The sequence below is a fragment of the Colobus angolensis genome, unplaced genomic scaffold (genome assembly GCF_000951035.1).
Source record: "Colobus angolensis palliatus isolate OR3802 unplaced genomic scaffold, Cang.pa_1.0 Scaffold7, whole genome shotgun sequence".
Classification (NCBI taxonomy): domain Eukaryota; kingdom Metazoa; phylum Chordata; class Mammalia; order Primates; family Cercopithecidae; genus Colobus; species Colobus angolensis.
The window spans coordinates 679,394-692,063 of record NW_012120709.1 but is presented as its reverse complement, the minus strand read 5'-3'; the positions used below and the strand labels follow the sequence as shown (position 1 = coordinate 692,063).

At 40.1% G+C, this 12,670-nt stretch overlaps 1 protein-coding gene across 1 annotated transcript in view; it reads right to left on the bottom strand.

Annotated features, from left to right (window-relative positions):
* Positions 1-12,670, bottom strand: part of PIWIL4 (piwi-like RNA-mediated gene silencing 4) — a 48,559-nt gene that overhangs the window by 32,844 nt on the left and 3,045 nt on the right. The window contains exons 3-5 of the mRNA XM_011926572.1: positions 10,244-10,375; positions 7,884-8,098; positions 1,804-1,925 (exon numbers count right to left, since the gene is read on the bottom strand). Of these exons, the coding sequence (XP_011781962.1) occupies positions 1,804-1,925; positions 7,884-8,098; positions 10,244-10,375 (469 nt within the window). The remainder of the gene's footprint in view (positions 1-1,803; positions 1,926-7,883; positions 8,099-10,243; positions 10,376-12,670) is intronic.

Sequence of the window (12,670 nt, the reverse complement as noted above, 5' to 3'; positions counted from 1 at the left end):
ATACCCTTGCTGAACATAATGTTAAAAATATACAGGAAATACAGACCTCCCATTCTCACAGCACTGCAAGGTTTAGACACTAAATATACATATGAATGTTTATAAAGAACTGTCACTTCTTCATATTTGAGAATACTACAACTGAAATTATTTTTATCTGTCTTGGTTTAGCTGCAATGACAAATATGTGGCCAATTAGCCATTACGGCTGCAGTAGTAACATTTTGGTTAGCTTAGATGGGGTGAGATAAGCCATGCCTTCAGGCCTTTTTGACCTCTTCTCTATTTGGGGATGAGGACCTTATTTCTTTTTTTTTTTTTTGAAATGGAGTTTCACTCTTGTTGCCCAGGCTGGAGTGCAATGGTGCGACCTCTGCCTCCACGTTAAGCAATTCTCCTGCCTCAGCCTCCCAAGGAGCTGGGATTACAGGCAAGTGCCACCACACCCGGTTAATTTTGTATTTTTAGTAGAAACGAGGTTTCTATGTGTTGGTCAGGCTGATCTCGAACTCCTGACCTCAGGTGATCTACCCGCCTCGGCCTCCCAAAGTGCTGGGATTACAAGTGTGAGCTACCACGCCTGGCCGAGGATCTTATTTCTAATGAGGCTGCTCAGGCTCCCCAGGTGCTGCCAAATGACCAAGGCTGTGTCTTCAGGAAGTAATCCTGGTCACCTTAGGAATCTGACCTACATGGGGGTTTCAAGTCAGGAAACAAGGGTTCCAATTGTGATTCTGGCTGCCAAATGTCACTGAGCCTAAGCCTCCTTCTCTTAAAAATAAGGATTTTAATAGTACTTGCCTCAGGGTGCTCTAGTGAGGGTAAAGTAACATAAAAGACAAGTGAAAGAACTTTCTCACTGAAAAGCATCTTCCAAATGTCAATATGCAAGACTGGCTTCTGAAGAGCTGATATGCAGTAAGCTGAGGCTCAAATATGACCAAAAAGTGATGGACAAGACATCTGACTAGAATTAGAAATCAGGACACGTGGGTGGGGGAAGTTCACTGATGTGCCCTTATGACTCAGGAAATCCCCAGACTTCCCCATCTTCATTCCTTCCAGAGGCCACCACTGAACAAAGGACTTGCCTGTAAGGTTTCTAACAAATCATCTTAATGATCCACAGTAGCAGCATGTAAAACAGTGGTTCTCAAGCTTCAGTGTATCCTAAAAATGTGAATTTTCAGGCCCGTCTGTGAACTTCTGTTTACTAACTAGATTCAGTGAGGGTCCAGGGAATATGCCTTTTATGGAGCTCCACTCCACCCCTAAGAAGACATAGGAGTATGTGATCCTTAGACCAGTCTGCAGAACACTGAAAAGCTGAGTTACAACCATGTAGATGTGGGGGAAAGAAGTGGGCTGAGGGTGGAGCCAGGGTAGAAAGCAGACAGTGATCTTCTTTGCTAAATTAATCAGCTAGGAGAAAAACAAAATCTTCAGTTTATTAAGTCAAACTTACTAAGTTTGCTAAATGAACTTCTAAGTCTGGGAAGAGACACAGAAAAAGAAGAAAAGGAAAAAGGTACCATCCCTGCTAGCAGTGAGACAGCAATAATCCCCGTATTATTTGTCTCAACTTAGGATAATACTGGATATTAACAGTTTGTGCCACTGAGTGGTTTTAATGGGCTCCGTTGCACATTATTGCTCATGTACGAGAAAGTACGTGAGAAATTGCCCTAACGGTGGCATCGCTGCTGGCACACTGCCTACAAAATGGTCAATTATTTTAATACCCAGGCTTTATGCTGAAAGGTATCATTAGCCCAAATTAAAGTCACGTTTCCAGTGTCTTACTTTCTGAAGATGATATTGAAGACCTGGATGCACACGGGAGAACTTGATGGCAGCTCCCTCTTCAGGGTGATAGTCATCTTTATAGTCTCGCCTCTTTGAGTTTCACTTGACAATTCTGTGACCTGGGAAGAAGAGGTACTTAATATGCACCCTAGAAATTAGCCCCAAGTCTGCAGAATGCAGATATGATAAAGCCATCACAATGTAATATGCATTAACAAAAACAAAACCGCAGGTGTTAGTATATGAGTAATAATCTAATCATCACATTATGTTCAGAGGGCTTTTTTTCTCTGTATCTTGCCAGTCCTTAAAAACAACACATCCCTCTACTGCCTAACTTCTTAAAGGAGAATTAAAGCCAGACTCATGGTTCAAAATTTGGTCCAAAGAGAGTTCCAGAGCAGTGGTTCTTGGTCTTTCTAGGGAGCGGGAGGGAGATGGGTCACAAATTACTTTGAGAGTCTGATAAAAGTTACAGATATTTCCCAATAAAATTTTACACACACACATATATATACACACACACACACCAAAACAGTGTACATAATTGTACCCATTTTCAGGGTATTCACTGATACTCAGAAGCCCACTAGTGAACTGTCCTGCCCATCTCAAGTTCATGAATTCCAGAGGACAGCCTCCCAAAGTCTGTTTATAATGCAGAAGAGCAGAGAACAAGAGAGAAGGAAAGAAAGGAGAGACAATAAATGAGATGGAAAGTAAACATGGGGAAAGAGGAATAAGTGGTGGAAATTAGAGCAGATCAGAAATCTGATTTTATAAATTGCTGAAAGGTCTAGAGAAATCCTAGAGTCCTTATAGCCTGGAACAATATATATTCTAGCAATATAATGAATGCATGAATATGTTTCTATAACAGCTCCCACTAAATTTAAAGCTTCTTGAACCAGAAAGGACTCAGAATAGGTTCTTGAAATAAAGGAATATACGATTCAATCAATAAATATTGATCAATGATCATGGATTTTTCAAAGGGATAAGGAATTAGATAAAGTCAGCTAATCAGCAAGCATTTATGTATTCTGCCTCAACTTTCTACAGTTACAGTATGGATTTAACCACTTTCAGGTTGCATCAAGAATATAGGGCAGGAACCAGTCATTGCATGTAAACAAAGAGAAACTGATCTTTTCACAGGGATGTAAGATTTCATCGAGATACTTTCTTGCTTCAGATAAAACTGTACAGAAATCAGAGATGGACAGCTATAGAAAGAGCTCATCAACACTGGGAAAAATCTGGCAGACAGAAGGGATGCCCAGCTCTCAAACTGCTGCAGGGGCTTTGGGACAAAGTATTAAGACAACTAAGGATGTCGGGATGAGTGGTTGAGGGGAGGTGGCAGCAGATGGTCTCAGGAACTGCATTTTCAACAACCACCTAAGATCAAACTCTTCAGCCCCCCTTGTCCCTCTCCCACCAAACACCCACTCCTCCTTCACTTCCTACATCTCTTATTGGACCTCAGACCCTCCAGTCCCCAGGCTGCTAACCTCAGAGTAAACTTTCACTTCTCCTCAATTCACCATCTAATCAGTTGGCAAGTCTTACTGTACCTACACTAGGAATGTCTCTGATCTATCTCAGCTGTTCCAATACCATTATTTACCATAGTGCTTAAGAGCACATGATATGGAATTGGATAGACTCTGGTCCTCTGCCTCTTATAGCTGGTGTGATGTGGAACACCTTTCCCCATCTCTAAGGTGGTACTGAGTCTAATTAAAGTCACAGGGTTGTGACGATTAAATGAGATAATGCGTTGATTTTATTTCCATCCATTGCACAGGCACTCGGGAATTCAAATAGCAGCACTTTGTATCTCTGTTCAAGTCCTTTTGACACCCTGCCCACACTGTTTCAGTGGCACTTTATTCATCTTCACACCTCCTTCTGTAAACAATTCAATAGGATGTGATCAGATTAACTGTAATTTAACACAGCTGCCATGGAAACACTCTCTCAAAGTCTTCATGATCCATGGAAGAGTCTCTGTTCCTTGGCAGGACATTTAAAGTTCTCTCTAGCTTTGAAATCACAACCTCCACACCTTCCTGGCTAAACCTGAATGAGCAAGAGTTTCTAAAATATGGCCCTCACTTCTTATCATTGCCTCTTCTGCCTAGGAATCTCAGATCTCCCATTGTCCACCTCACTGATCAAAAGCCTAAACAAGGAACTATCACTCTCATTGAAGTGTCCTGCTAGAAATAAGCTTGCCTTTCATCAAGCTCTCTATGATAATCTTGGGCAAGATATTTAGCCTTACTAGGCCCCAAGGGTGAAATGAGATCATGCTATAAAGAGCCTGGCAGGCCGGGCGTGGTGGTTCACGCCTGTAATCCCAGCACTTTGGGAGGCTGAGGCGGGGGGATCACCTGAGGTCAGGAGTTTGACACCAGCCTGGTCAACGTGGAGGAACCCCGTCTCTACTAAAAATACAAAAATTAGCCGGGCGTGGTGGCAGGTGCCTATAATCTCAGCTACTTAGGAGGTTTAGGCAGGAGAATTGCTTGAACCCAGGGAGGCGGTGGTTGCAATGAGCCAAGATCATGCCATTGCACTCCAGTCTGGGTGACAAGAGCAAAACTCCACCTCAAAAAATAAAAAAAAAAAAAAAAGAGAGGCTGGCAGAGTAATCTGGTAGGTGTAATTGGTAGCAGCAGTGGTGGTAGCAGCTACTTGTGGGACACAAAGATCTGCTCAAGAGAGAGATGTTGGGGATAATCTGGAGAACAAAGAAGGGCAGTACTTAACACTTAGTAAGTGCTCAATAAATGTTAGCATAATAAAAATACTATTATGACACTTATTTCATTCTACCTTACATAGTATTTATTTGTAAAGAATTTCGATTCTAAATTGAAATTTTGGAGAACAAGTACTCTGTTTTATTCATCTTTGTTTGCTCCATGGTCACAACACCCTGCCAGGTTCAGAGTAGGCTCTTTATTAAGTATATGAGAGTGGCAAATAGATGCGAACACAAATAGCAACACCAGTCTGGCTGCAGATGCACAAACGGGGCCTGGACGGTGGAAGGTTAGGAGGCAGCTGAACAGGACTTCTGGAACTCCTAGGAGTGCAATGCGTCAACTAGTGGCCGAGATATTTCAACTTAAATAAGCATCCTAGGACATGTGTAGGGGATAGATGGGGATGCAGAATTAAGCCTCAGTCAATACCAAGATCAGAATAAAAAGGTGAAAGCAGCAGTATCTCCATTAGGACACTTTCTTTTGCACTGTAACTGGATGACAGGTCATATGTTTACAAGGAATAAGACAACACTATTCTGTTTAAACCTAGTATCCCCTATACCCGGGAAATGAAATAAATAGGCCTGATTTATCACACTATGTTTTTACGGTCTATTTTCTCACTTGCCTCCTTATTAGGCTCTGTCCCTAGCAACAGAAAGGTGTTTGACACATACTACATGCTCATTTTGAATGAGAAATGAGTAGTAGTAACATATTCTTAGCATTTGTAGAGTATAAGTTCTCCATTCTGTTTAGGTACAACGGAAGTAAGCTGAACACTTCAAGCGTAGCATTTAATAATTTTAACATATCTAAATTTCTAAACTAGTGCTAGAAATGTATCTACAAGAACAAGATCATTTTTAATGATAACAACAGACTTGAAATATATCAGTTAAGCATGAGAAGCCATATTAGCATGCTATCCACATCTGGTCATAGGACACAGAATGGAAGGATCGATAAAAAATTATGGTGAATAAAAATGTTTCTTAATTTACAGATCTAGATTTTCTAAGCCATTAAATTTAACCATATGGTATAATTTTAACGTTCCATATCCAATGCAACAATCATTCAAGCAGCTCCTATAAATCTCAGGGTCTCATAAATGGCAAAAGGCCCAAGAGTGCTCAGAAACACATTTCTTGAGAAAATTCACAAAGATTTACCTGGAGTCTAAAAATTTAAATCTAAGGTATTGGTACTGAACTCTGCAAACAGTTGAACTAAGGGAGTAAGATTTCTAAGGGATAGAAGCATAAAATGTTAATCCAATGCTCTGTTTTAATTTTTCATAGAGAAATTGGTTCTTTCTTTCTTGTACTAATTGTAACATTGTTTTAGAACAAAACATATGATAAAAACATACCTACTATATTTTAGGACTGGAGATGTTAAATGTGTAAAAAAGTGGATAAAGGAATATGAAATACACAATAGCTATTTCCAATGGTTGCATTAAAAAAAAACTTTAAAAATTGACATAACTCATATTTCATATGATAGAGCAAGTCATTAAATAAATGGCAATTCTAGAATCAAAAATTGATGTAAAGTTATTTGGACATATAGGCACAAGGGTGCAGGAGCAAAAAAAGGTAGAAATAATTTAAAGTTCTGAAGCCACAGGCTAAATGGTGTTTCTTAGTCTTGCCCACTTTGGGAATTTTTTTTAAGATGCCTATTTCAAGGACACTTACAGCTCTTATTTTTTAAATACCAGACCAGCTTCGTAATTAAGAAATCAATTACTAGTGAAGTCTTAACTAGGAAGTCTTTTTTTAAGCTCTCAGGCAGGGGAACAGGAAAGAGGAAAGGAGTGAATCCCTCATTCCAATTGTCATGAAAATCAACTAATCTCTTAAATATGTAAGTATATATAAGGGGATTTCAAAAAGTTCATGGAAATATGTATTATGAAAAAAACTATGCATGGATTTCAAAAATTTTGCAGCAAAATAAACTCATACTAACTTGTACTAAATTTCTGCACCAAAACAAACTCATACTAACAGGATCCAGTGTGAGGCACTAAAAATAAGACATCAATTTGAAGAGAGCCCCTATCAGAGCAATATGAATTCTGCTAAGATTGAAGGCAGAACAGACATCCAATTTTTGGTGATACTTGGGTAGAAGAATGGCAAAATCACGGATGTGTAATGAAAAGTTTATGGGAACAATGCCACAAAGAAATCAGCAGTTTACAAATGGATAACTCATCTTAAGAAGGGATGAGACAACGTTGAAAATGAAGCCTGCTGCAGACCACCTACACAAATTTGCAAGGAGAAAAAATTCATCTCGTTCATGCTGTAACTGAGAAGACCAAAGACTAACAGCAGAAACAATAGCCAACACCACAGACACCTCAATTTGTTTAACTTATACAATTCTGACTAAAAAATTAAAGTTGAGCAAACTTTCCATTCTATGGTTGCCAAATTCATTGCATTCAGATCAGTTGCAGATAAGAGCGGAGCTGTCAATAAAAATTTTATATAAATGGTATCAAGATCCTGAAGCATTTCTTCAAAAAATTGTAAGAGGAGATGAAACCTGGCTTTACCAGTACGATCCTGAAGACAAAGCACAACCAGAGCAATGGCTTCTGAGAGGTGGAGGTGGTCCAGTCAAAGCAAAAGCCAACCCATCAAGAGCAAAGGTCATGGCAATAGTTTCCTGAGATGCTCAAGACATTCTGCTTGTTGACTTTCTGGAGGGTCAAAGAATGGTAACATCCACTTATCATGAAAGTGTTTTGAGAAATTTTGCCAAAGCTTGAGCAGAAAAATGGCCAGGAAAGCTTCCCTGGAGAGTACGATGACAATGCTTCTGCTCATTCTTCTCAACAAACGGGCAAGTTTGCGAAAGTTTCAATGGGAAATTATTGGGCATCCACTTTACTGCTGATTTGGCTCCTTCTGACATTTTGTTTCATAATCTTAAAAAGTCTGTAAAGGGCACCCATTTTTCTTCAGTTAATAAGGTAAACAATACACTGCATTGACATGGTTAAATTCCCAGGACGCTTAGTTATTTAGGGATGGACTAAATGGCTGATATCATTGCTTACAAAAGTGTCTTGAACTTAGTAAAACTCTTGGTAAGAAATAAAGGCAGTTTTTTAAGTTTTTACCTTTTAATTCTATTTTTCCACAAACCTTTTGGAATCTCCTTGCATATGAGTATATATATATGTGTGTGTGTGTGTGTGTGTGTGTGTGTGTGTATACACATATAAATAAACACACATCCACATAAACAGTGAAAAAACTAATCATACTATACCTTTTCTTCTAGCTTTTGTGACAGAAAAAGGATGGCACCGTCGAATGCTTTTGCTTTGTTGGAAAGTTCACTATGACTATAAAGTAAAGCAATTCTCAGCCTTCTAGATGCTAAATCTGGAACATATGTCACATGGTACTGGTATAGCTGCCAGTCTTGAGGAAAATCTAAGTTAAAGAGGTTTGTAACCAGTTTCACAGGTATTCCACTGGAACCTGAAGACAACAAACAAAAAATAATTTTTTAATCAGGAAATCACATCATGTTAATATTAATCACTTCATTTAAAAATGTATTTGGATATGCACAGTAGTTGCTGTAAAGCAAGGATTTTTGCACAGTGACACAGGATAAACCCTAAAACTTGCAGCCTAATAACACCTTTGGGAGCTAAAATGGGATCATGCATGAAGCAGGCTTCGTAAGAACATAAGAGCTGACACTGACATTCCTGTCCTTGTGAGACGAGAAGCATCTGAACTCAACCATTCCAGGACGCCTTTCAGAGCTTGCCTTCCTGCTCTCATTTTTTGCAATTCAAATCAGCTCAAGTAATTTTTTCAGATGCTGCTCTGAAATCATACTGCTCTCATATTATAAAGAAACAGTCTGGTTCTTACTATGAATATACAACCCCCAACCTCTGGGAAATCCAAATAATCAAAAGTTAATCATATTTCTGAAAATTCTGAAAAAGTTCTATCAGTGGTTAGACCAAACAATCTCAGAGAAGACCGTCAGAGATTAAGGGGAAGGCTGGGGACAGAGGAAGGAACTGTCATTTTTCCGACGTGAAAACAGACAGGGCTTCTGGGCTTCTGTTTTCTGCAGACACATGGAGGCCATGTGTGCTTCTGGGGCTTCCAGCCCCCTACAGACATTTTTATTCACATCTTAAAAGTCTATAGGACAAAATCAGAGATGGCCACGACATAGTCAGTTAGCTCAGGATGGTGTAAGTTCCCCGCAGGGCAGAATCCAGGAGGGCACGAAGAAGGTTCTTCTCACTTCCCCTTACAGAGAATCATCCAGTTTTGATCTTACAGAAAAGAACGATATAGGGGCTGGGCATGGTGGCTCACACCTGTAATCCCAGTACTTTGGGAGGCTGAGGCGGGTGGATAGCTTGAGGCCAGGAGTTCGAGACCAGCCTGGCCAACCTGGCAAGACACTGTCTCTACAAAAAATACAAAAATTAACTGGGCATGGTGGCCCACGCCTGTAATTCCAGCTACTCGGGAGGCGGAGGCACAAGAATCGCTTGAACCTGGAAGGCAGAGGCTGCAGTGAACCAAGATCACACCATTACACTCCAGCCTGGGCAACCGAGTGAGATGCTCTCGAAAAAGAAAGAAAAGAAAAGAATGATACAAAATAGGTGCTATTTTGCTTTTCTCATGGAGGAAAGCAACTCAGAGACCCCAAGGTGGTGAGGAATACAAGGTATCAGCTGTGCTTCAGTATTTCCTCAGCTTTGACCTGGGGTATACATCTGGTAGGAGCAAGAAACCTCTGTGCTATTTTAGTTAAATAACAGATCTCTTTTGTTCTCCCAGATCCTGAGGAAATGGCAAAGCAACATATTTTAGTTGCTCATATAACGAGTAGTCAACCTAGACTGTCAGAGCTGGAAAGACCCTTCAAGATCGTCTACACATGATACTTTTCAAACGGCAGCTGGGTCCCATTAGTGCTGCAGTTATGAAATCAGGTGAGGTGAATCGCATGTTTAACGAAAAGACCGGAATAAAACAGAATGGAAGAGATGCACTGTTTCATGAAACTTTTGCTTCACTTGTGTGGAGACAGTGTGTGTATGCTGGATAATAATGTATTTCTTATTTTGGTTTAAAAAGTTTGGAAAACACTGATCCACATCAGTGAGTTTTCACTTTCGTGAGGGGGCCACAAAGCCTTTTAAGAATCTAATGAAAACAACAGACCTACTTTCCAGAAAATACTTATACTGACAATTTGCATGAATTTTATGGGTGAGCCTGGAATCTGGGTAAAGAATCCCCCAAATAGGTTGTCTTTCTTTTTACAGCTGAAGTCCAGAAAGGTTATTACTTCCCATGTTGGGAAAGAAAAGAAACATCTTTTTAACTCCAACCCCAGTATATGAAGAAAATCTTTTCCAAAAGTGAGATGTCATTTTGGGGAAGATATTATTTCTATTAATAAAAGAGAAAATTAAGGCTAGAAAAACTAAAGCATCTAACAGCGCCTTGGACATAGAAGATGTTCAGTAAATATCTGTTAAGCAAACATACAAACTTACTTATTTTAGACCTAGAATTTGGAATTCCTTAAGCAAGATTTGGTAACATTAAAAAAGTAAGTAACATAAAACTGGGTACCTGTTTTACAATCTCTCACATGTGCCAATTTTTCTCTGGTACAGATACTCAAATCCATAAAGTCCTGTTTGTTTTTCACACCTCTTTCCATGGAGGTACTTCCAGCATCACCAGAAGATATCCCATATTTATCTAAAACATGAAGAGAATATGGTAACAGCTCATATTTCATTCTAGTGATACTGTTTACAACTACTTTGTCAAAAATGCATTGCAATCCAAACTTGTGGTTTTGGATACAGCTTGCCCGTATTGCTGAAACCATTCACGACTATAGAGAAGTCTTCAGCCTAAAAATAGAAAATTGTGAAGAAAACACAGAATGTTTTGTTAAAAATAACAGATCTTGGCCAGATGTGGTGACTCATGCCTGTAGTCCTGGCACTTTAGGAGGTCATGGCAGGTCGATCGCTTGAGCTCAGGAGTTAAGAGACCAGACTGGGCAACATGTTGAAACCCTGTCTCTACCAAAAACACAAAAAATCAGCTGGGCATGGTGACATGTGCCTGGGCTGAGGTGGGAGGATCACTTAACCCAACTCCACAGGTGGGGGTAGTAGTGAGCCATGGTCACGCCCGCACTCCAGCCTGGGCGACAGGGCAAGACCCTGTCTCACAAAAACAAAAGCAGATCTTGAGTTAGTTTTTGCTCTTGTAATATTGTAGTTATTGCTCTTGTAATTTCCCTTCTTGGCTAAAGAGAAAGCCCTCCCTCCCCATTCCCTTCTCCATACCTATTTATGGAGGGCAGCTCTCCTGCCCTTAGCTCTTGTGTAACACCCTGAAGGGTTACCGACTAACTTCTGTCCTCAGCAACTTCTGCCCAGAAAGAAGCTGAATCTCTGACATTTCCCAATGAAAAGAAGAGAAATTGCCTGGAACATTGCCATCAGTTTTTATTCTAGGTCATTCCCCATAAGAATAAAAGCCAGTGTTTCACCTCAGGGCATATCACTTACTGATAGCTTCTAGAAAATATGAAATTAAAATCTGTTTCCAAATGAGTATTTTCTGTTTAAATTAGTATGGGAGATGCTGACTTTCTGGCATGTTGAAAATAACTTTATAAAAATACAAAATGTTACTGCAAAGTAATATGAATTTCTAGAAGTCTACATGACCACTGCCTTTGACGTAGTCACTGTGTGAAACCACCCTACATGGAACTACCACCGGCTCAAATGCTGTCCAGCCCCTGCTCAGTGGAGTCTAAGTTTCCCAGGAAAATCACAAAATGTATTTAATGTTTAGTTCTATTACCCTCACTAAACTGTCCATATAAGCCATTGCTCTTGGTTTCAAAAGATGTTAGGTGGTTTCTGAAAATTCGAGCTACTATAGTATGGCAGTTACCAGGAGCTGGAGGATGCGGGGAATGGGAGTTATTATTTAATGAGTACAGAGTTTCAATTTTGCAAGGTGAAAAAAGATCTAAAGTTGGATGGTGGTGATGATTGCACGACAATATAAATGAAGTTCATCTCCCAAGACTGCACATTTAAAAGTAATTAAAATGGTAAATTTTATGTTATATGTATTTTAAAATAAATAAAGAAAACTCCAATTTTCCCTCCAAGGATGAAGGATTTTCATCATTCACTGTTCATGACAATGTGTGGCGGATGTGAAAAAACATTCGCAAGGATGGAATAATGTTTGAAAATAATGGAAGGCACTGGGCCTGTCAGAGCAGGGCTGCTGTGTTCACAGGCTGCTCATTCATTTGTGTGTTTGGATCACAGGGGTACATACACAGGACTGGAAAATTCCCAGCGAGGAATAGCAGAGTCAGACATGAGATGGGTGGGGGGACACAGAGCCTGGGAGAACCTAATGCTTAGAGCTTCCATATTTATTAGAAATCAGTTGCTTGGGAAAATAAAAAACACTGTGGTCAGAGCAAGAGAGATGGCTAACTGGTTTTTTTTTTCTTCTTCTTCCTTTTCTTTTCTTTTTTTTTGAGATGGAATTGGAATTTCGCTCTTGTTGCCCAAGCTGGAGTGCAACAGTGCGATCTCGGTTCACTGCAACCTCCACCTCCCAGGTTCAAGCGATTCTCCTCCCTCAACCTCCTGAGCGGCTGGGATTACAGGTGTGTGCCACCACACCCAGCAAATTTTTTGTATTTTTAGTGGAAAAGTAGAAACAGGGTTTCACCTAGTTAGCCAGGCTGGTCTTGAACTTCTGACTTCAGGTGATCCGCCCGCCTTGGCCTTGGCCTCTCAAAGTGCTGGGATTACGGGCCTGAGTCACCATACCCGGCCTGGCTAATTGGTTTTATTCAGGGTCATGGGCCTTAAGCCCCAGTGCCTCAGAATGTGACCATATTTGGAGACAGGGTCTTTAAATAGGTGATTATGTTAAAGTGAGGTCATTATGGTGGTTCCTAATCCAGTATGACTGATGTCATAAGAAGAGGAATTAGGA